A 24,980-nucleotide genomic window follows, 5' to 3' on the forward strand; every position below is an offset into this window, starting at 1 on the left:
ATGTAGGAAAAATTTAGTACAACTAGAACCTTCAATATGCATCTTGTAAGCTGAATGTCTTAAAAGTGTTCTTGGTAGAAGAATGCAATAGGACCAATTGCAGCAGAAATGGTTCCGATATGAGCTTTTTTCCCTCTCAGGCTAAGTGTGTGTTTGTCATGACCTGTCTACCTATCTCTTTTTCTTCCCTTATGTATTGTATATTATAACTTGAAGATTCATGAGCAGGAAGATAAATATTGAGGCCTAGACCCTGTATTCCTGGCCCAGACCAAGAGCTCTGTGTGGGAAGGGGTCAAACTGAGAAGCCTCTAAGAGACCAGAACGGGCTGAGGGAGACAGTGGCATTAGCATCACTCTCCCGACGAAACTCTCATATCTTCCACTTTCCCTGGCCCTGACTGCAAGGTAGCCTGAGTAGTCCATTGCTTTCTTAGATTGATTAGCAAGCAAGTACACAAGAATGCAAAGATAATATTCTTCTGTTGTAAATATAAGTGGGGTTAGGAAGCTGCCCATCCTGTTGTGAAGGTAGTGCAATGGAGATAGTGGCCATCCTGTTGTGAAGGAGTGGCGCAATGTGCCTGTAGCTGACAGGAGGTCTGCAGCACAGTGATATTCCTGTGACAGAGCTTGGTGACAAGGAGTCTGAGTGATATTACACAGCTAAACTAGTATTTGTATTACCAAACTGATAGCCAGTGATGGCGTAGCTGAGAAAAAACAACAGTTGTGAATGGCACCCAGCCCTTTTCAGCGCTTTGGTGGGAAGCCTGGGAAGCTTGCAGTCCAGCACAAACTGCTAATAAGATAAAAATCTCTTGTTGTATTTGCTCCTGGGGAAAAAAAGCAGGTCTCTCCATCCTGGTTATCTCATAAACGGCATCAAGCCTGGAGAGGTGGCGGGGGAAGTAAAATCTTTCCAACTGGGGAACTGAACTGAAAATAGCTGTGACTCTGAGTCTGCCTGCTGATTACAGCAGCTCTTCAGTTAGCAGGATTGTAGAGATAAGTCAACAGCTAAGAGAATTGGCTTTTCAGATTTCGAGGCTTAAATTCAAATTCAGCTTTAGGGCCCATGGGTGTTCACGGTGCTGCTCACATCCTAATTTCCATTTGCAGAGTTCACAGATGACAGCATGATGCATCTCAGTTCTCCTTGTTCACCTGAGGAAGGACTGCAATCAGATCTGTCCCTCTAAGTGCAAACTGTAGAGGTCTTGTAGTGGGCCCAGGGATAGGTAACATGAGTCACTGGAGGTTAGAATGAGAATGTTACCTAATGAGAATTTTAACTATATTAAAATGCACAGGCTGAGGTAGCAGAAGGGTTAAGCATCAGAACAAGGATGCAGTGGCAGAGCTGCGTGGATCCTCACAGATGTGTGGATCAAAATGTAAGTGTATTATCTAGCTGTTTGAAGAACCACGAGCAGAATAACAGGGCTATGCCAGGTCACGAATTACTTGTTTTAACACAGCTGTGTGAGGGAAGCTTGCATAACACCTGCCCACACTAAGCTTAGCTCAAGCTGTTGTTATCAGTCCCTCAGTCTCCAGCATGCACATGCTAGAAGTATTTGCAAACTAGGAATCTATTGTTTCAAGGTCATTATAAAATGCTTGTTTCTTTGGCTCAGCATAATTGACCTATTCTCAATGCCTTACTCAAGAGGTATAAAAGCTTTAATTACAGGTTTGACAAGCTGACTTTAAGGGCCGAACTTTTAACTTCAATTCTTCGCTTTTCTGCACAGTAACACACAGCCTGCCCAGCTAGCATGTCTCATGCTTCTGACTCATATGATATTGTGATAATAGTGTCTAGTATCAGACTAGTCATTATGTTAGCAAAAGTGTCTAAAAGAACACCACATGCAGGAGCAGCACGCAAAATCACAAGCATTTTATTTACTAGGCACAGAAGAAATGCAGCAGACTAGGTTTTAAAAACAGAATTTTATGCACATTTCAGAATAGCAGAGGTGAGATCCATTTCAGTTCATGAAGCTGAATAGAATCTGTTCAGTGTGATACATGAATGCAACTACAGGGGTTTAGTGCTTTCACACATCCCTGGCTCCAGAGTGACCTAGATCTTGTGTGTATTGCTATACCTGTTAATCAGTGAACTGAGTTGCTGGTTCAAACAATCCAGAATTACCATCAAGGAAGGCATCATCCAGAAGCCTTCTCACACATCCCACACGAATACTGCTATTAGAAAATGTCTGCATTTGCTGAGAACTGATCTTTGTCAGGCAGTGCCTGTGCAGTGGGACAGCTCAGATGGACTGGGCCTTGCTGCTCTCTCTTCTTCATAATATTAATGCTTAAATATTTTAAGCAAGTCACTCCTAAGTTAATTCTTCCCAGGCGCAGGAAACGTATACTACTCTTCCAGCTTGCAGATTGGTTTTTCAGATGAAAGCAGTCATTTGTTCTTTCCCACAGTCTCTTCACCTGTGGCCCAGCCTCTGCCCTGTTGCCCTGCCTGTCCTTTGAAATAATACAGTCCAATTTCCCCCTCACATTCACTTTTCCTTTTTTTCTGATGTTCTACCAACAAGGGCCAGTCTCCAGTAGAATAGTTTCCTTCTTCTATACTAGATACACTCCTCAGAGAGATGTACCTTCTCAGTGGCACAATTCCTGCCTAAGTTCCCTGGCTGCAGGGTTGTGCGAGCTCCTTCTGGGAAAGATGTCCACTGCAAGCCACCAGACTATGACTTCTCACCCACTGCACTATCCAAACAGTCCCTGCTGTCTTGACATATCCTCTTATGTGCTCTAGCTCATAAGAGCTGTAGGCCACTTGCTGGGTTTTCAGGCATCAGCCACCTTGAAATGGCTTGCAACAAGCAGGAATGTCATAAAACAGCTGCATCCCAGTCCCTTTGAAGCTTTGCAATCCAGGTGGTGAGCATCACTCCCTGGAGAGTTTCTGATGATCTAAGCAGATCGAGTTTGGAACTAGCTCCTGTAATTTTTTTTTGCTTCTCCTGGACTCTGCAGGAAAGATGGATTCACAGGGCTGTGAACTCAAAGAACAAAGATGCTTTTGCTGAAGCAGAGATCCTCATCAAAGTCACTGGTTCACCACCCAGGTGTATATTTGTATGGGTGGGCAGATGCAGAAGTTCTCCCATGCACAGGAATTTGAGGAAAGAAACACATAGCCTACTTTAATACCACATTTGTGCTTGGAACTTATGTGCTGGTTATTTTCATTAATAACAATGCTGCTGAGCAAACCATGAATAGCATCATGACTATTAGAGGGACAAAGACAATCAAAGCAGGAGAGATTCTTTCTTTTAGTTGTGATTTTACTGTCTTGAAGGCACTTTCTTCGTGGTTAGTAATTTTGTTCATGATCAACGTTTGTATCGCTTCCCAACACATTATCCACAGTGTTTGTAGCTCTCGTGCCCCCATTTCTAAGGCGCCTGCCAGACAAGCCTGCAATAATAGAATCCTTCTGATTTTCAAGCGAGATGCTTCTGCTTGTGTCTGTGTATGATTTTGCACAGTAGATTCATATGGATTTGATAACGCTGCTGCTTGTCCTACCTTCTTCCACTAAAAATCATAAAGAATGAGAAAGAAATCTCTCAGAACCATTCAGAATGTGCTGCTGTGATTTGTTCACCGTCACAAAATACTGCTGAAAGAGTCATAGATCCTCAAATGTTTCAATTGTTTTGCTTTTGTTTTTTTTAATTGAATTGCTTCAATTTAATTGTTCTGGGGAACCAGAGAGGTTGCTAAAAGCTATTAGACTGACACCAGAAACCTAGCTATAAACCATGTCCTGTCAAGTAAACACCTTGCCTTTGGCACATCAGTTCTTGCTCCTTACAATGCAAACAATACGACTCATTTATCAGACAAGAAAACTAGTTTAGGCTGTGATAGGAGGATCCAGATTCAGGAGAGAGACATCTTTTCATCTGTTCTGGTAGCAGTTCTGTCACCCTGTGACCCAAACCATCTGTCCACCTTCAGCCATAGGAATTAAGAGTTACTTCCATTGCACTTGCAGTCAGATACTTTGCAGTGAATGGACTCCTGTAGCAGACTTAGGTGTTTGCTCAGCAGTACAACCAGTTATCCAGGGAGACTGCTTTTCTTGCCTTTTTTAGCAGAGACTTAGACTCGTTTCTGTAAAGGCTGCTTTTGGGTGAGTCCTACATTCTGTGCTTACAACACATTTGGGATACCACAGGTTATGCAAAGAATACCTTTGCCCTTCAGGCAGGAAAATGTGAAAAGGATTTTACGTTCTTCCTTTCAAACACAACATGTTTGAGGCTTGCAAAGGCTGTCTCTTGACAAGCCAGGAGCTTGACTGTGCCCATTACATGGTCCTCTGTGCAATGTGCTTTCCACTCAGGGGCTGAAATGAACAAGTATTTGTGGAATGAGGCACATTATTGTCAATATCGCTATAAAAAGAAGAAAAAGAGCAACTGTATAAAGTAGCTGAGGAGTTTGTTATACTAAAATAAGTCCCAGGAAGGTTAATTAGTAACAAGGTAATGCATTCATAGGTGTGCAGTAATCTGCATATGGTAATGACAGATCTGTTAATCACATGCCTGCGCATTTGGTACATACTGCTCTTTCTTCTATTCCTCTTTGGATATGGTATGCATTTACTTAGCCTATGGCTATATCCTCTCAACATCATAAGATGTATATGTGCCTATGGTGACGCTCTAGAAGGGGAGAAGGACATGCAAGAACCAGTCTTTTTATATAAATATATACATTGCAATTTGTGTTGTAAGATGTATAATTTATTTGAGTGAGATGCTTGAAGATACAGTACTCCATCTCGATATTGGCAACATCCCTCCTTTCTGTAAAGGAAGTAAGCTTTAATCCATTCAGTAAAACAGTGCTAAACTGCATCAGCCTTCTCTGACACAGTCCAAAGCCCAGCCTGGTTTTACTGTTATAACAAGTCTTGTTAGTACATACTAGCTGCAGCACCTTTGCTGCTGGTTCACTGGTGCAAAGATCTTTTTATCAAAAGCCTTTTTCTGTTTGACTGAAGTGGATACAACTGGCAATTGCTTTATGGATCTTTATTACTATCTTAGATTCTGTGGCTGACCTTGAAGGATAGTGTGAATCAAGCTCTCTTTCCTTGCAATTGCAGTCATTTGTACATAGCACAAAATTAGGTTATGCAAACTGTATATATTACATGTATTTAGTGTAATATTGTGTGTATAATACTTTCTGTATATACACTGTCCATATATGAGCATTGGTCTCTAAGCCCTTTGTAAACATTTTCCAAGTATTTTCCCAATTTTTCTGATTTTTTCTTTTTTTTTTTTACTGTGCTGGATTCGTTGATGCATTCTGTCTGAGAGGTATGCAACCACCAAGATCCTACATATAGTTCAAGTTCCCTCTCCTTTTCTCCTGTAGAAGCTTTCCTATTCCAGAGCTCCTTTTCAAAATAGAAAATGCAAGAGTCCCCCAGTTGTATCTAGTATATTTTCCTAACAAAATCAGGACATCTAGAGAAAATTGATAATTTACCTCTGCACAGTTTACTTTCTGCACGCTGCTAGCATTTAGGAACATACTTACTGATTGTTCCCAAGACACTGTATGCATGTAGCAGAATGAAAGCTGTATCCTATTTAAATTAATGAATAAAATAAATGAGTGCAGCATTTCCAAACCAGGCAATGAGAAGAGGAAAGCTAGGCAATATTCATGTATTAATTAAAATGAGAGCTCTTCACCAAAGAAAATATGAGGTGATTAATATTCTGACAGCTGCCATAGACTCATTCATGAAATGATGGGCATGAGAGGCACCATGGGAAGCAGGGTTTGTACTGGAGACAAAGTCATTCACTCGATGCACGTTCTGTTAAAGGAAGCAGCCTGGATATTTTATTCTTGTTGTGGAAAAAGAAATCTTAAATCCCAGCTGGAGAATTAACAGGACTTCTTTGCTGTTTAGATTCGCTTTATAGGTCTGCAGATTCCCACTTGGGAGACATCAGCATCAGTAATAACCATGGTACTTAGCACTTATTGTAATATGTTTCATCTGCAGATCTCAGAGAGATTTGCAAGGTGAGTGCAGAATTATAATCCCCCTTTTAGAGAAATGGAATGGATACATAGAAAGGCTTGGTTGTCTGACCAAGGTGGCAAAATAAAGTGGTGAAGTGACTTCAAGTCCTTCTGACCTCATGGTCAAGACCTTCTGCCATCATGGGCAAAAGGGGGATTTAGACCCATGTTTTGCAAAGCAATTCAATACTAGTAGAGATTGGAGTGTTGAAGAAATTGGAGTCCCATTGAGCATGTTAGAAAACACAATCAAGTGTTTTGTCGCTTTCCTGAGTCTGAAAACCACTACAGGTCTTTATCGATATGAATGAACTGTTGGATAGTCACACTGTTTCAAGCAGTTACCTAACCAGCAGCGTAAGGTAAATGCCCATCCTGCCCGTAGCGTTGAGGGAGATATTACTATAGCACTCAAAACCTGTGATAGGAAACTATCTGCCTCTGTAGTCTAACTCAGACAGCAAAATCACAGACATGAAGTCAGGCAATGTGAATAGTCTCTAACATACCCAGTTCTAGAACTGATACCCAGATCTGCAAAGTCATGTAGTAATTTGTCCCATTAAAATCTTTGAGAAGTTTGTGCTTTGTCTATGTTTGTGGGACTGAGCACCCTTTGCCCAGGCACAGTCTTCTCTGGATCTTAAATTGTCACAGTATTAAAGTGAGATTCAGCAACAATTATGACAAAGTTATATAATCCACGGAGATGAATCTGAATAATAGATTTTTTCCACTGTCAAGATGACAGAAATGTCATAAATGCAAGATGCAACAGTGGTAATGATATTTCTGGACTGGGAGCAAATATTGCTCTCCAAGTGTGTAAAGGAAAAATTATTTCAAAGCTACACAGAAAGGTGTTTGCTTGTGCCAGCTTTCTGTTTCAGTGACTGACTGTCTTTTGGCAACTTGCCATCTAATAATTCATTGCATGTCCATGGGGCATTTCAGTAGAGAAGGGACATATGTTAGTGCAAGAGTAGGGCTGGTATCAACGCTTGATGCCAGTGACATGAAACAAAGGCTCGCAAAGGGTCTTGCACATCTGTCTGTCTAGCCAGTCACAGACTGCAGACTCTGTCCTTATTTCTGTCTGTTGGGTCTAAGAGCTAGAATTGACATAGTATGAAGCATTTGTCTGATTTATTTTTAAGGAAGCTGCTACATAGCTTTTGTTGTTGCTTTAGCTGCTGCAGGAATGCTATATAAGTAATGTGAAATTTGAGTTTAGGTAGTCCAGGATAAAATGTCTACATTGAGAGATGAGCCATACTGTGCCAATATGTAGAGGTTTCAAAAGAAAGCATTTGGAGAGAGTATATAACCTTCTGGTCCTTATGGTTTGCACTCTGTTGAAACTATGAGATGCTTGAATGCCTTTAAAAAGTTGTTTCTCTTCCCTTTAAAAAAATACTATGCTACACTACCTAGAGAATCTGTGACTAATGGGAGATTTCATCAACCAGAGTCTATCATGGATGCAGTGCTAAATATAAAATTCAGAAATGCCTTCTTTCCTCATTAACAACCTGATGTCACTTAGGATGGACAGGCGTGTGGACAAGAGTTGTTCTTTACTGTCAGGAAGTCACCTATATACAACCAGTTGGCAGTTGAATAGTATTCGCAGCGATTGATCACTGCCTTGCCCATGCTGCAGTTTGGACACTGAAGCACCTTCAATGCAAACTATGTGGAGATGGAAGATTTAATGGTCTGTTTGAAGGCCAGGAAGCAGGGAGGTGGGGTTCCTCTACATCTGGCAGAATCAAGCCCCATGGGGATCTCTGATTGGGTTACAAGCAATAGACCTTTTGAAGTTGACAGGGAACCACTCCTGTAAGAATGCATAAGCCCCTGAACACACGTGGCACAGGACACAAGGCACCAGGATTTCCACTGCTAAGTCTCTTTGTACTGAGGTGGGAGGAAATATGCATTTGCCTCTTTTTTGCCTTTGTCTCAGCTCCTGAAATTACAGGAGGGGAGTGGCTATTGAGATGGCTTAGTCTGTGTAACGTGGTCCTAAACATAACTCTGGCCTGGACTAGAGCCCACCATTTAGAAAGAAACATCTCTTCCTGATTAAAACATTCCTGTGGTGGATTTACCACCATCATTCTTGGTACTTGGTTCCAGTAATTAATTATCCAGACTGCAAAAAATGACTGCCTTGTTTCTAGGCTGGAGCCAGAGTGTGGGCACAAGGTCTGCATCTCTGAGAACTGAGTCAGATAAGAAAGCCATCTCGGCAGTATTTGGTCTACTTCCTCTCATATTCAGCCCTAATTTATAAACAACCCTTCTGCAGCATCTTCTATTTTCAGGATTTGTTAACTGACTTCAATGAACCTTGCAGCATCTGCACAACCTGATACTGAAGGTGATGTGAGGTGCCAGGTAAAGTAAGTGATTGTCCTGCTTGAGGCATTAGGGAATACAGTCCTAATCTCCTGTCTGTCCTGAACTTTAAGTTCTGGCCATCTCTAATATTTGATACCATCTTAATACTTTTTATTGTCCTTAACATTTTCTGTCAGTGCGGTGTAATAAATACCTGTGAGCTAGTGCCAGCAAGCTAGCCAGAACCACAGCAGTCTCTTTAGCTCCAGCTCATGTGCCACAGCACCTACATCACTCACCTTGCTTAAATTTGGCTTTCAACAGCAGTAAGATTAGGGAAGTGAAAGTACGTTCTAAGACATCTCTGTGCACGCACCTCTGATGTGTGTGGGCCAAGGACCTCTGTGCGTTAACAGGCAGAGGATCAACATTAATGCTGTGAAAAGCCACGCACCAGGAGGACATCAGAGGGTGAATGCTGAATCTAAACTCAAAGAGAAATTATGAGGCATATTCTAGGGGTATCTTAGTTTGAGTAAGGCAATGTACATCTGTGTGCTCGATGAAGGTTGTTAATCTCTAGAAATGGGGAAATACAGAGAAATGCAATTACCCCGACAATTTTCTCATAGCAGCTCTGATAGTTTTGGAAAAGTTCCTACATATTGGAGCAGTTTAGGAAGAAAGCAGATGAACCTCATTCAAAAATAGGTTAGTCCAGATTCTGACCATAAGGTTCAGGGAATAACCTGAGGACACATTGCAATTGCCTAGGTCTCATCAACTTCAATATGTTAAACAGTCAAACAAGAGGAGTTTTGCCATTGACATCACTAGAAAAAGGAGTTGACCCGTAAACCCAAGTTCAGGGACTTCATGTTCTCAGAAGCCAGATACAAAAAGAGCAGAAAGTCAGGAATAGTTATCCTCTGATGATATGCTATTTCATACGTCCATATACCTTTGGCTTTCATTTTGTACTTTTAATTCACATAATGAAGTTTTCAGACAGAAGTGGATGTCCTGTGTAAGCTGAGTTCCTTGTTTTTTTCTTTTGCCTGTCACTGGCTGCATGTTCTCTGTTGATGTCTTGTTCCTGGTACTTGACACTGATCATCTTGTCTGTGAAAGGAAGCACTCCAGCTGGCTTGCCTGATGAGAAGAAAGGAAAGTTTGCTTGGTTTAGTCACTCCACAGAAACCCATGGTAATGTTGCACTGCACTCTGTGTCCACGCTGCATATATCTGTGTGTTTGTGTGTCTATATATTATACAAACTGACATATAATATAGCTTTGTATACTTCTGCATGTGCCTGCCTTACTTTCTGTATTGCTTGTTCAGTGTCCTCTTCATGCAGTCAAGATAATAAGCTGCTCTGCAAATCAATCTCTTGCTAATGTCTTCAAAATTGTTTTCCATTTGCAAATAAGCTCAAATATGTCTTGAAAGTGCTTTACCTCATCTTCAAGGCTGACTTGTGAAATATTAGCGTTTTGGGTTTGTTTTTTTTTTTGCTGAAGGACTCAGTCTGGACTGCAAATTTGAATTATGAATGTTGTTTTTTCTTACAGCTTACTTGGCTGCTTCACGTGCATCAAAATATGAATTCTGTTGATTCTTTGTCTTCCCAAATAGACAACATTATTAAAACATCTAGTCTTTGTAAAGGAACAGGCACCATTAGAGTACAATATTTCATAGTTATGTCAAGAGTGCTAGAGTCCATTATTTCATATGGACCAAAGAACACAGCACAAGACCTTTAGATTTCCTAAGATATATGCTGTAGGCTTGTGAATTGTTGGGATAGGATGAAGGAAACATAGTTCACTTTGAGGGACATTTCTACCATCATGCTTTCAAAGCAGGAACCCAGAACTTCTTTGGATAAACCTGCTGATATCTTTCAAGCCTCTGAAATAGGATGTGGTCCCATGATCCATTAAACATATGCCCAATTGAAATGCAGAAGCTATTTGTTCTGCGTTGCTTCCTTTTGTGCCAAGAACCCACAAACAGATATGCTCTTAGCTCTGAGTAATGTATTCTAGCAGGCTATTAGAAGCCTCTCCAACAGCTAAATAGTGCATACTCTCAAGTCTCATCTCTTAGATATCCAACTGCTAATACAGGTCATGTTCTGAAGTTTTACCAGGCATCTTAAAGATCTGTTTAACTCCTCCATCATTCAGTTTTAAGTATCATTTTTTCATTTGGTTTGTGTATTTGAAAAGGAGGGAGGAATGAAGAGGACACGTATTGGATCCTCTCCATTGTCCCAACTTCTGTTGAATGATTATATATTTAGGAGTTACTAGCTCATACAGGAGCCGAGAGCAGCTGGTGGACTAGAAATGGTGATTTTTTGTGTGTGTGTGTGAACTGTAGAGCAATTAAAATAGTGAGGCTTGATAACAGATAGAAAACATGACAAGTCCTTGAATCCAAATGAGATAAGTTGATGCCTAAGGTTGTTCCACTTTTGTAAAACCCTAGGAAACTGTGTCCAGATATTAGTTGGTGAGTGTCAATATAAAATCTCTATCATAGTCCGTATTCATTAGCTCCTTTGAATGGATCAAAAAGTCTGAATTTCCCTCTTAGCCTTATAGGTCCAGTTTGTAAGTGTACTGTTGAAACACATTAATGGTTGATATATGACATATGAACCACCAGTATTCTTTATGTGATACTTTCTATCAGGGTAACAGAAGACATTTGTCTGAATACATGTCAATCTGGTACATTTTATTTGTATTCTAATCATTGCACAAAAGGTTGGGGAGGGCAGTGAGGTGGTTGGGCTGGTGCAAGTAAAGTGGCATTTTTTTTTAAGTGTTCTATTGAATCAAGCAAAAGCTTCTTGGCTTTTCCAAGTTCTCTAGTTTTCAATGGTTCTCCTTCATAAAATTTCCAGGAAATGACTCTGAAAGAAAAAGGGCAGCTGCTTCTTCTCTTTTCTTTAGCATTTGAATGACCTGTTTATGTTTCTGAAGTCTACCTACCCAACCTGGCCTGTACATGGAGGCACTAGACTTGCTTAGCAAATTGCTTAATCCTCAGGAGCAGCAGCTGAGGGTCTTTTCATTAAGCTAGTTCCTTCACTCATATGACTCATTAATAGATATGCCAGGTTCTAATGACCAACCCTCTCTTTTTCTTCCTTTTGACTCTTACAGTGAGCATGCCCACCAGTGAGACTGAGTCAGTGAACACAGACAACGTCCCTGGAGCAGATATTGAAGGCGAAAACTGTGGTGCTCGGCTAGCGTGAGTACATCTACAAAGATATATGTGCATAGGGATTGGATTTAGCTTGGTGTGTTAAAGCCAGGGCAAATGTCAGCCTTTTTAAGGGAAAAAAAAAATCTCAGTGGGTGAAAGGAGAGGGTGCAGAAGATCTGTTGATCCTAGTTCTTATCTTAATTGCAATGTAGACTTCCTCTGGAAGAGGCTCCGGGTTTACATAGATGTAAATAGAGCACAGAATGCGCAGGATAAGCAGATCTGGGTTTGCATAGTAGCTAAAAGAAAAACTTTGTCCTTTTTTAAAACTCCTCTTTGGTGACAGGTCATTAAACCCAGAATATGTAGACCAAAGAGTGGAAATGACTGATCTATTTACATTTCTTTAATGATTCTTGTACACTTTACAGTGATAGAAATACACAGCTGATACCTCCCATCCTGCAGCCTGAATTACACCCTTCAAATGCTGAACACAATACTGTAGTCGAAATTGCACCATTGTAGTTACTGGAGATGCCTAAGAATGTGTAAGATAATACTTTTGCAATACCGTATGTTATGTTATACATTTTAGCATTACAGAGAGCAAGAATAGGCAAAAGGAGTAATTTCTTCCTTTTTACATGACTTGTATAAGAATGCACTTTATGCTGGGGACAATACGTTAATCCCTCAAAATTTCCTTTAAATATGGGCTAAGCTTATCAGTGCTATAGCTTGTACTGTGCTGGTGTATTTTGAGGTTCTGTACTGTCCTTAGGCATATCTTGAGTGTTTGAGCATTTACCTTGTGTTTTTCAAATGCTCATCATAGATGCATAAGTAATTTTGTCAGACCTGTGGTCCAGCTGACTCAGTGTTCAGGTCCTGACAGTGAAAGGAGGGCAAATGCACAAGCCTTGCCATTTCATGCTTTCCAGTCCCCTTTGACTGCTCTCAGTTTTATGCTTACTACATTAGAGATGTTAGAGGGTACACTTCTGCTTTTTGCCTTTAGTGGCTATTTATGGACCTGTCATCCATGGATTTATCTGAACCCTTTAAGGCCTTTTGCCCTCACAATCTCCTGTGGCAACAAGTTCACTACCTGCTGTGTAGACAAGTACTTTCTCATATCTGTTTTAAGCTGATTTACCACTACTTTTAGTCAACGTCCTCTCCTAATACTGTGAGATTTGGTGATCAACAGTTCCACATTCAGCTTATCTATCACTTTCATGACTTCGTAAACCTTGATTGTATCTCCCACACATACCCTTGGCCCTCTCCTCTACAAACTGAAGAGGAGGAGATCTTATCTGCATTACAAGATGTGATATGTGGAATATGTTCTAAATTCAATCTGCTTTCCTGTTAGTGTCAGCCAGTGACTTACAAACCCCAGGAGAAATTGTGATAGCTTTCCTTCACCTGCCTGCTGTTGCCTACCTGCCAAGTCGTTTAGTTTGGATTATGGACTCTTTTCTGAAGGAAGCAGGGTAGGGCTATTCATGGTGCTCAGGCAGTTGTAGCCCTTTCTTTAGCACGCCACCAAATTGCTTGTGCTCTTGTCACATTACAGGAAGCAGCAGCTGGATATGTGACCACTTCTTCCAGCTGGATCCAATTTGGAGAACCATCTTTATTCTTCAGTTATGGTTCCCAACACAATGGGTCCCCTGCTGCTGCACAGTGCCAAAAACAATGGCAAATGTTAACTGTAAAGTTTCATATATTTTTAATATTGCAGTTTGCATTCATTTAATGTCCTGAGTCCCAAAGGAACCTAAAGCACTTTATGAACTGTAAATGCAGGGATTGTTTTCACATCATTAGAGTTCAGGCACCTTCAGGGTAAAATGGGACAGGTGTTTAAAAACAAAGGACACAAGTATATAAGAAGATGTATGAAGGATAGCTTGTTTTGCGCTGAAGCTGTATGGGGAATTTTGGCAAGCAGAACATAATTATCTTGGCTGGAGTGTGGCCAGGATAGCTGAAGTTAAACCCAACTCTAAGCATAATCATGACTTAGAATGGAGTTTAATTAAAATAGCCCAACATGCCCACAGGAGAATAGCAGTACTGTGGTCTGGCATCGTGATCGCTATGCTCCTGGCATTAGGAGAAGGAATAGTTACATCCAACATATTTCATGGAAGAAGATATAGGAGAATTACAAAAAAATAGAGCTTCATTACTTTTTCCCATGTTGGAAATGTTAAAACAGGGCCCCAAGTTTCACCAGAGCAGGACATGTAAGATTCAGGGAGATAAAGAGTTTCCATGCACCTTTCCACTTAATTTGAAAATGGGTGATGTATAATAGGGGAATTGAAGTTTGTTATTGAGGAGTGGCTTTTCGCCCTTTACCCAAGGACAGTTAAAATCCTTAAGGCCTCACTCAGATTGCTTTTCATCTCTAAGAAATGGATAGGCTCCTTCATCCAGGAAAATGAATGGCTGCATCATTGTATTTGAAATTCTGAGTGAGGTACAAATTTTGCCAAGGCTTTCGACTTTTGTAAAATGCTTGTTTCAAACTTGTGTAGCTGCAAATCCCTTCGTTATGGGTAAATTCAGATTTGCCTTTGATTCTGAGGCTTGAAGTCCTTTCTGGTTTGTTTTGCTACTGCATCACTCAGGCAGAGAGAGAAACCAACTTTCTCGGTTTCAAGAACTATTAAGTTATCTTCTCACTGAGCCCTCATTTAAGCCACCTATAGACCAATATTTGTGCTGGAACATATAAAATGTAAGGAAGAATTTATTTGAATGAGTCTTTTCTTTTATTGGAATCTGACTAAGAGAATCAGAATTTGGCCCAGTGTTAGAGATAGAAATAATTCATGTGGGAAGTCAGTTAATCTTTTCAAATAAGTTCCTCATCTGGTACTAGTGACTTTGAGTAAGCACTAATAATTATGGTCATGCCCCTGATTTACTATGGTTGAAGATGAGGCCTGAAGTTTTGAACAGTCATCTGCCCTCTGGATTCTGTTTTTACAGTTGAAATGGCTAAACGAGAGTTTTGCTTGATTTTTGAGTTTCATCTGTTGCACGTGAGACTTCATTTTTACCAGCCTGCTAAAATCGTCTAGCAGCCATGAGTCCCCATTGCCTTGTTATAAACACATTTTTTCCCAGAGGGCAGAGACTGCACTGGGCAAGCTGCAACCAGACATGACTGAAGCAACAGGGAGATTTCAAGTGAAAGGTAATATATTTATTTATTTAGTGGCATCGGGCTTCTAGGGCATTTAACCATCCCAGCACTGCCACCATAATTACAGACTGAGCTTGCCATCAAATTGAACTCATGATAAAAGGAAAAAATTACCCAGGAGACTGAAGGAAAAACCATTTTCATTGAAGATAATTCAGAATTACTGGCTGTTCTTTTTGTTCTTATATAAAGCTATAGAGCTTTGAAAGGCTGGGTCTGTGAATGACAGAAAGATCTGCATGAGAAGCCAGGCTCAAGCGTGCCTTTTGGAAAAGGAGATCTTCCCTGACAGCCTTTCTCAGCTCCACAGAGACATATGCTATGTGAGATCAGGAGAGTACCTCTCAAACACAAGCTATCTCCTACTGATGAATTGTCTCAAAGAAGCTTTTCTTTCTATAGTATCCATACTATAGAAACTGTCTTCGTCAGCTGTGCTGTCTGGAGCAATGCCAGTCTTCAAACCAGCAGGAGTTTCAGGAGGGATCTAACATCTAATCTCTCCTTGTTTATTGTGTAAATCCAGTTTCTTAGAACTAAAACAAAACAAACCAAAACAAGTTCAAGGCCAGTTTGGACAAAGCCTTGGGTGACATGGTCTAGGGTGAGGCATCACTGCCCATGGTTGGAACTAGATGATCTTAAAGTCCTTTCCAACCCTAACTACTCTATGATTCTATGATTCTAACTCATTCATAATCATTCCTGGTGTAATTCTGCTGCCGTCAGGATTGCTCTGGCTGGGAGTAGTTCCTTTCCAAAGATGGGTGTTAGCTTTACCAGGCATCTGAATTTGAAAAAGGTTTTCTAGGATTCCACAGGACGTTGAAAAGCATCCCACAGTTTCCACAGTGTATCAACCCTGTCATGGTATTGCCTTGTGCTACACTAACATCTGCCCTGTAGGAGAAACACAACAGCTTTTAACCTCAGGGACAACATTTGGAAGTGGAACTGATCTGATGTGAATAACCTGTTGCCTTTGGGTACAAAGAAACGTGTTTCCTCTGCAGCACACATCTGTGGGATAAACCCAGAACTAGGAGCAGTGGGTTTCTATTTACAGGATATCCCTATACCCAGGACTTCTCAGTAGTGAGCAATTTTCCTGAGCCGCTGTGGTTACTGCTGTGCAGGACTTAGATTCCCGAGGACAGGCTATTACTCATAATCAGTAGTAATATGTTCTGTGAGGGATGTCAGCATATATAATCTTCCAATATAACCAGAATGTTAATTTTCTAATACAGTCACACAGATCTGGGGTGCTACAATAGAGCTTGCTTTTATACATATGTATTAGCTAAAAAAAAAGACCTTTGTGGAAACTAATGCTCCATAGAGCCTCAATAGAAAAGTGAAGCACTTGAGCTCAAAGGGAAAGAGAAAATTAGCTGCTTTCATTGAAACAATAAGCCACTTGGCGTTTTTACCTTGGCCAGGATTTCCATACATATGGAGTACAGTTCAATTGCTTTTCCACCAAAGAGGGTTAAAACAGTAAAATAGGATAAAACAAAGTGAATAACCTACCCTGGCTTTCCAACTGAAAACAGTGTGTCCTGAAAATATTATGAACAGCGGAAGCCTTCACTTGCAGCTGAACCATCAGTGATTTTCCCTTGGTGCTTTTCTGGCTTGGAGAATAGTTCCTATGCAATTCTTGTAATAATCAGCATAGGAGCCAGTGGTAAAGGCAAAAGAGTCAGTTTGCTTGTAGGTTCACTATAGTTGCTGCTGGTTTTCACCTAGTGAGATGATAACCTCCTTCTGTGGGGACCAAAGTCCCCATCACATCAGGAGCAGTGGTAAGAAAAGTCTGCCAAAAGCTCTGAAACCACTGCTGACTTCAGCAAGAAAACACACAGGATTGAACCTTATGTATCAGCCTCAGCTACTGCTGTCCGATTTATTATGAACAAGGTGCTTTTGATATTCACAGTCAGCTCTAGATACGTGCCTAAAGGACAATAGCATGCCCTTGTGGAGTGCGAATTATCTTCCTACTATGGATTCTGTGACAGGCCTTGCCTGTGACTTGTCACAGGGAGAGGAAGATTATTCACTAAGTGCTTAAGTGCTGGCCTGTTTTCCTAGACTGTAAGAAAGCCTGTTGAACAGCAAACCAGCTCAGTTTTAAGCTAGACAGATTCAGTTTTCTTAAAGTTGTCCTTAGATTCTCACTGCTTCTGGCCAACATACACCTTTCTCATAAAACCAGCATCACTCCAATCAGGTTGGCATGCTCTCCAGTGCTTCTGCAAGAAAGGCAAGAATGGAAAACAGAAAGAAAGAAGGGACATCACTGTGTGGACTCTGCTGAAATTCAGTGGTTGCCTCAGCAAAAGGATCTCAGTCCACATCAGAATGCAAGTTCTCCAGGGCCAGTCAGTCATCTGTTCTGTTTTGCTGGAATGTTTTAATTAATTAAATGAAATGGGAAGTGGTCATTGCATGTCCCTGTACAACTCCCCAGTGTTAATTGTGCTGTATAGAAGATAGCAAGAAGAAGGGTGGAGGCCTGTTGCTTCAGTGTGAATCACAGAAGCACAGCTGAGGATAGAACTTAGCCCTAAGTCTTTATTAGGCTAAGATATGTAGCATACATTCCTGAAAAATGTCATGAGACTGTATGCTTTTATCCCAATAATATGTGGAAAAAAGACCCTGTGGTGGGCATCTTCAGGGATACCAGCATCCTGACCAGAAACAATGAAATGTCATCAGCAGGAATAGACACCAGGAAAAAATCTTGTGCTGCCCAGCCAGTAGCTGCATGAATGCACCATGTTGCACCAAAACAGTATCAATATTACACCAGGGGTGTGTTCTCACAGCTCTAAAATTTGTAGAATATGCATAGTGCAGCTCTTCGGATGTTCCCCAAAGTTGCATATAACCTAGAGGCATAGTAAGTAAATTTTTGTGTTACTGCTTTTCTGAGAGCTTTTATTCATATCCAAGGGTTTTTTAAGTCCTCATGAAGACAGTCACCTCTAGGCAGGATCATACAGTGTAGAAGTAGTTGTGACCATTGTGCCAGATAATTTCATGGTCATGTTCATAATTTCTATTCCCAGAAAACAACTGTAACGTGGCCTTTGTGTCATGCTTGGAGACCTACAAGATTTTTCAGATTTGTTTGTTGTGTGTGCAATTACACAAAGTCCTCAAACCCTATTATACAGGAGTGTCACATTCTTCACAAGCACGTCGTTTCTCTTCTCTGGTGTCCACCATGAATAGAGAAATGAAGACTTTGTCTCTCAGAATGTGGGAAATCTCACTAAATTCTAATTATGCTGATTATCCTGAGTTTCTGTTGATAAAATCTTTACATTTCCCTGTTGTATCTGTATGTGCTGCATAACTATGAAAGGTTAGAAGAGTTTTAGGGAATTTAAAAGATAGTTGGTCAAACAGTAGAGGTCTGATCTTTGTCTTTCTAAAATATAATCAGAGTTACATGGTTCCTGTGATAAAAATACTCAGTAGTGATCTGAAATGGTTTCTCGTATAAGCTCCTATACCATGATTTTAAACAATAATTTCTCAAGACATTCCAGAGCTGGACATAAATGGGGACACGCATTCTCCCAATGACATAAAGCCCCCAGGATACCAGGGATGCAAGAGATCCACATTTAAACTCAGCAGAGAACCTTGTCCACCCTGAACCCCTGGCAGCTGCCAGTTTGGAGTATCACAAAAAGGCCATGGCAAGGGCTCAAATCCAGACTATTCAACAGACTCTAATGATGCCATAAAGGGATTTATATATTACATAGTTAATCCTGGTTCCGAAAGACAAAAGATTCTTAATCACAAGGGTCATTTGAAAACGTGTTTCAGATTTGGGCATGATGTTTTCAGAATTGCTTATTGTACAGTTTGCGTTTCCAAAATTCCATTTCAGTCTTGGATTCTGCCTCTAAATATAAATCTCTTCCTCCTTCCTTGTCCTGTTCTATATATATAGTACACCCACATGTGATAAAGCCTTCTGCCATAGCAGTAAGGCAAGGTACGGGAAGGCTGTAGCTAACCTGTGGGAGCACTGAATGCGCTTGGCTGCTGTTCATAATGCTCCAAAGATATAATTATCACATGCGTGATGAGTACTACACCTGCCACATCTCTTTTGCTTGAATAAATAAAAAAATTCCTTAAATGCCACACAACTCCCTTACCAGCAAACCGTTAGCCACGGAGGTCACCAGAGGACTTCACAGTCCCTGTCCTTCACCTTCCACCAGGCAGGTTCCCCATGACATCTCCCATGCTCTCTTTTCTTCTCTTCCCCTCAGGCTTTTTCTGTGAAAGTCCTTGCCATCTCCTTTTCAGTGCCCAGCTTTGTCTTTCATTGTGATTTTATTTCTTTTTCTTTCCCCATCTTTGTCTGAACTTTCTCTCCTGTTTTCTGTAAATCTGATCCATTACAGTTTGTACGTAGCGCATATGAAGCAAGAATTCTCTGCAAGAAGTTGGAATAGCTTTAACATTAAGGATATGCTTTGTAGGTGCTTCACTCATCATGCTTGTTAAAGTGCACATTCTCGCTGCAGCGTAATTTAGCATTCTATTCAGCCAGTGCATTATTTCTTCTTTATCAAGAGTTCTTGTGTGTGTCTGTAACCACGCCGTGTCCTAGACAAGCTGCCTGTGACACAGCAGGAATGATGTATTCAGTGCAAAGGCTTTTTTTTTTCTTTTTTGTCTCGGACCATCTGCTGTTGAAATGTTCCTATCACTGCAATCTCTTTCACATAAGGAAACTGACCTGATGCTGATTACTTGTCTGTGACTGATGTCCTCAGAAAGGGACATGACCATTTTTAAGACCACTACAGTATTGTTACATGCTTTGAGAGTTACTTTGTCCTGCGTCTATTAACACAGTGAATCCATTTTTAAGCCAGTACAATAAGACCTTTGCTCACTGTTGTCAACAATGAATCACTCTCCTATCATAGAGGGAACCTTAAGAAATGCTTCAACCCAGCAGAAATTTCTTGTTCATAGTCACTCCCCAGATTCTCATTTCTTCTGTTACTGGTGGTATATTTGGCAGCTTCCTAAATCACCTCTGACTCATGTCGTTGCATCCATATACCTTAATTTCTCTCTATGCACCATTATTTAAGTACCAGAAAACAGACAAAGAGTTCAAAGGCCTTGCAGGACATTTGTCAAGCAGAAAAAGGTAGTGGTTAGAGATCTCTAACTTTGTTTGGGAGTTTGCATAAAAGGCTGAGATTACTTAGGTGAATACATGCAAGTGCATAGAATTAGATATTTAAACACATATTCGGTGGGAACATGGCCAAATTTTCATGAATGCTTAATTCCCCAAATTTCAATGACAGCAACAGAATCTGTTATTGTTCAGGACCTTTTGAATTCATCCAATTTATATAGATTTTAACAGAGACAAAAAATGTTAGTATCTAAGTTTCAAAATATCCACTGTTTTTCTTTCAGTTGCTGGGAAAAAAAGAAACAAACAGCAAGCATTATTTTCCCCATGGTTTCATAATGAACTTACATTTCCTGAAGGGACCGGTGATGTGTGAAAGCAACAAGTTTGTCTGTATAAAGTCAAATGTATTTTAATATAAGAAAAAAAGAAAAAAAGAAACCCTAGTGACTAATAGAAAGAAGAATAATGCTTGAAAAATAAGTTGGGTAACAGATCTATAGTGCCCCTAGCACCGGGCCAGCCTTTTACCCGGGAGAAAAGCTAGTTCACTCATGTCTGTAGGTGGTAGAATCCCATGATGGCATGACTACCTCCAAAAACCCCAAGATTTGTATATCAGGGAATTCTAGCCATTCCCAGTGCCTACACTGACTTGAAGGGGATTCAAAAGGAAAAATCCATTAAGAAATTAATTGAGCTTAATATTGTTTCTTTCTATTGCTATTTTCTTAAAAGCCTGGGATATATGGGACAGCTTCAGAGACTTTAATGGCAATTCTTATCTTTCAGGCATCGGATCTCAAAATCAAAGTTTAGGTAAGTAAAACTGACTTTTGCTTTTTCTCCTTCCCACTGGTTTTGTTCCTTGTTTTGTGAAGTGGTTTTTACTCCTGCATCTGTGGGACGCAGTGTTGATTCTAGGAGATAGTGACAAACTATCAGATTTTAGTCCGTCATCTACCAAAAATGAAGATCTTTTTTTCTTAGTTTCATACTGAAATAAGGCACAGGGACTACTGACAGTATTTCACTCGGAAGTTCACATCTGATTGCTACATACATATCTCAAGCCATAACATATAAAAGCAGAAGCTGTTCAACTGAATCATTATGCTACATCCATCAACATCAACCCTGTCAGCTCAAGGTTCTCTTTCCTACATTTTTTTGCACTACTCTGCTGTGCTTGATTGTAAATCTTTCAACTGATGAGATTTGCATCTTAATTGTGAAATTCTCTGTTTCACCATTGGACGTGTGGAGTTCTTCTGGTGATGATTGTTCTGTTGATTAAAAGCTTTTGAAAATGTGAAGCAATCCCCAGATGGGTTTCCTGTGGGTTTCCATTGGAAAGGCTGACTAAGCTTATGGAACTTGGCTGTTGGGGTCCCAGTCCATTTCTGCCTCTTCAGTAGAAGCCCAGCTTCCTCCATCACTCTGAATTCAAAGTCAGTTTTATAAAAATTATAAAAATTTATAAAATTTTCAGAATATCTGGGAAAAGTGAGCAACTCTGTCCTTCAGCTTAAAGAAATAATGAACAGTAATGTAAATTCAGGAAGGACCTTACGCATACATACTGCCTATATGAATCCCCATGCAGAGTTACATACCTAATCACATTCCTGCAATCCATGGATTTATTTGTATGTAAGTGTAAGCACAAAAAAACACTTGTATCGTTACATGGTCGTGTGCACACACATTTGTGCACAAGTAGACACCAAAGTGTGTGGGATTAATAATGATTTAATGACAACATCAATGGCTAAGTGTCTTGCCCGTTTTGAAAATTGAGATGATTTCTTGTCCCAAATCCACAGCAGAACATGCAACCCTTATTAAATGTTTGAGCTAGTTTGACTGGGTGCCTTTATAAATTGCATAGCTGTAACAGCCTGGATTTGATTACCTGCTAAAATACTGCAAAATTCTTGGCTAGTGTGCAATGTTCACATCACCTGGCTTTAGTTCATGTAGATGCTGAACCCTGACCTCAAGCATGGCCGTAGTCTATCACTGAAAATAATGCAGAAGAGAAGACCTAGCCAAGAAAATACCTTTCTTCCTGTGATGTATCTGTCTCTTTAGAGGCACACACATGCACGCACACACACATATGTATATAATATCTATATAAAACTATTAGATTTATTATACAGTGCAAGTGTTGCCTGGAAACTGGTTGCTATGCAAGTTAAATTCTGAAGAGTGGGAGGTGTATAATTAGCTTTAAATATCTTCTTTGGTTAGTAATTACCCTCAGAAATCAGTGACACAAGAGGATGTGTTCATGGAAGGCAAACTTTAAAAGGTCTGTTGATTAGCAAATGGTACCCTTAGTTCCAGGCATGAAGGTGAGATGCTGAGGTCCCCTAAGTTGTTTTTTGTCTGTTTGCTGGGGGCTTTTTGTTTCTGTTCAGAGTTAGCCCTTGTATTGGGCTTACTCCTAAACATTGCTGAATGTTGGAAACATTCCATGGATTTTATTTGACCTCACTTCTCCAAGGACTTAATCCAAAGGTCTATAGTACATAGTGGGTAGCTTTTCATTGACTGTCCTGAGCCTGGCCAGGGTCCCATTGCAGGCCACAAGCATTAAATACAAGAATAATAAATATTTTTATTGGAACTGGGCTAAAAAACCTCTTGGGGTAGCTGTGATGGATATCTTAATCAGATTAAGGAATTGCTTGAAGAAGTTTATTCATCCCTGAATGCTGCAAATTGTCTTAGGACTAGCTTTATTTCTATAGCTAAAGGAAGGATGATCATAGCTGTCGACTCAGATGAAAATGAAAGGACATTTCTCAGGATGAACTTTAAAGTTATTCTCTACCAGTCTTGAACAATAAATCACGACTAGAGTCTCTCTTAGCCTAAGGATCCCTATCTGAAAAGAACTTTTCCTTTTCCAATTTTTCAAGTCGCTACTGGCGCCGGTGGAATAGATTCTGCAGAAGAAAGTGCCGTGCCGCTGTCAAGTCCAATGTTTTCTACTGGTTGGTGATATTTCTTGTGTTTCTCAACACCCTTACCATTGCCTCTGAACACTACAACCAGCCAGACTGGCTCACGGAGGTCCAAGGTGAGGAGAGGCTTATGGTTCTGTTCATCACGCTCAGTGTCAAAAAAGGGGCTGAGGGTGAAGCTGATGCATTAGACCTCATAATGGTAGAAGGAGCATTCACAGCTCCTAATAGATAATACAACAAAATATCTGCCTACAATGGCAGAAGTTTCACGGAAAACATTAGTTACTCATTTCCAGCAAAAGCAGTGTTCCACTGGGTGTAGGTGAAATCCAGAGCTTATGCTAAATATATATTCACAGCAACTGGATTTCCAATTTATGGATAGCTACTGGGAACCACAGGTTGTCCAGGGTTTTCCTGAAATGGCATTTATGATAAATTCTAGTTACAAAGGAGGTAAGGAAGAGCTATTTGTAAAGTTCTTCTGTCTGCAGAACAGTTGAATCCTCACTGGAGGTGAGAGCAGCTGAAAAGCTTAATTAAGCAACAGTAGGTAGCACAGCAGCTCTTCTATTCCCACTCTCATCTGCAGATGACAAGTGTGATGGGAGGTTGTGCACAGGAAGGCATGTCCCTGCCTTGGAGGTTGTGTGGTTGTGTAATACATCACAGCTGTATGTGCAATACATAAGAATTGCTGTAAGCATCTTTGTAAAACATTTCTGTGAATGAGATGCCCATGCTTTTGAAGCCCATTCTTTGACCCAAGCTTACATGAAGTTAGCCTTTCAGACTGATCTTGGAAGGGGTTTCTTATAGGCAAAAGCCAATGTTTAGCTGTGATAATCTTTTGACTAAGTCTTCTTAATCTGTTTCTGTTTCTTTTCATGAGACACTGCCAACAAGGTGCTGCTGGCTCTTTTCACGGCAGAGATGCTGTTGAAGATGTACAGCCTTGGTCTCCAGGCCTATTTTGTGTCTCTTTTCAATCGTTTTGACTGTTTCATTGTGTGTGGAGGAATCCTGGAAACGATTCTGGTTGAGACGAAGATCATGTCACCACTGGGCATTTCGGTGTTGAGATGTGTTCGACTCCTAAGAATATTTAAAATCACAAGGTACTTGTGTGTTTCTTTGGGGATAAGAGAGGGTTACTCCTCAATGCACAACATACATAGGTATAAGTCACTCACATCCCTATTTTCCCCTTTTCTACCATTAATTGGGTAGTGAGAGTGATAGGTTGACAGTCCTCATCTTCTGAAGTCCAGGGAGGGCTGTACGGACTGGGTATCTCTGATGAGAGTGGTACAGATTGGTGAGGAGTCTGGCATAGAGGGCTGGAGGCACTTGATACCATGCAGATTGTTAAACTGAAACCTGTCACAATAATGTGAGGTGAGCTTGGGGTCTTACAGTTCCCTGCAAAAGACAAAGTGAAAACAAAACAGCAGATAGCCTTGCGACCTTTTCTTTTGCATTATGGTGACAGAGAGGAGCCTGAAAGGCTGCTTTGAGACAAAATAAGATTTGACTGAGGAGCCATGCCAGCTCCAGTAGACTCAACAGTGGCCTGAATGGGAGAAAGTGTCAACACCAGCAGCTATAAGCAAAAGATGTCGCCAGCCCTTCTCCTTCAGAAAAGTCCAGCATGAAGCAGCAGCTTTATGAAGAAACCAGTCTTTTCTAGGTTCCAGTCTCCCCCCTATTTCCTTCTCCTTTTTTCTCCTCTGTCTGGATAAAGGCAGACTGGTGTCTGTTAAATAGTTGCTGCTTCTTGTAGTAAGGTATCTCCAAAACACCAGCTTGTTTGGCACGCATCTTTCAGCTTAAGGGGATGTTGTGGGTCAGTTCAGCTCCCAACTTACCCAGATGGAGATCTTGGAACAAATCT

At 40.6% G+C, this 24,980-nt stretch overlaps 1 protein-coding gene across 1 annotated transcript in view; it reads left to right on the forward strand.

Moving 5' to 3' along the window:
- The window catches only part of CACNA1C (calcium voltage-gated channel subunit alpha1 C), a gene marked incomplete at both ends in the record, with an annotated part of 484,825 nt that overhangs the window by 357,329 nt on the left and 102,516 nt on the right, over positions 1–24,980 (forward strand). The window contains 4 exons of the mRNA XM_080614946.1: positions 11,637–11,727; positions 20,901–20,927; positions 23,039–23,199; positions 23,979–24,204. Of these exons, the coding sequence (XP_080471072.1) occupies positions 11,637–11,727; positions 20,901–20,927; positions 23,039–23,199; positions 23,979–24,204 (505 nt within the window). The remainder of the gene's footprint in view (positions 1–11,636; positions 11,728–20,900; positions 20,928–23,038; positions 23,200–23,978; positions 24,205–24,980) is intronic.

The sequence above is a fragment of the Psittacula echo genome (genome assembly GCF_963264785.1).
Source record: "Psittacula echo genome assembly, chromosome: 1".
NCBI classification, from domain to species: Eukaryota; Metazoa; Chordata; class Aves; order Psittaciformes; family Psittacidae; genus Psittacula; species Psittacula echo.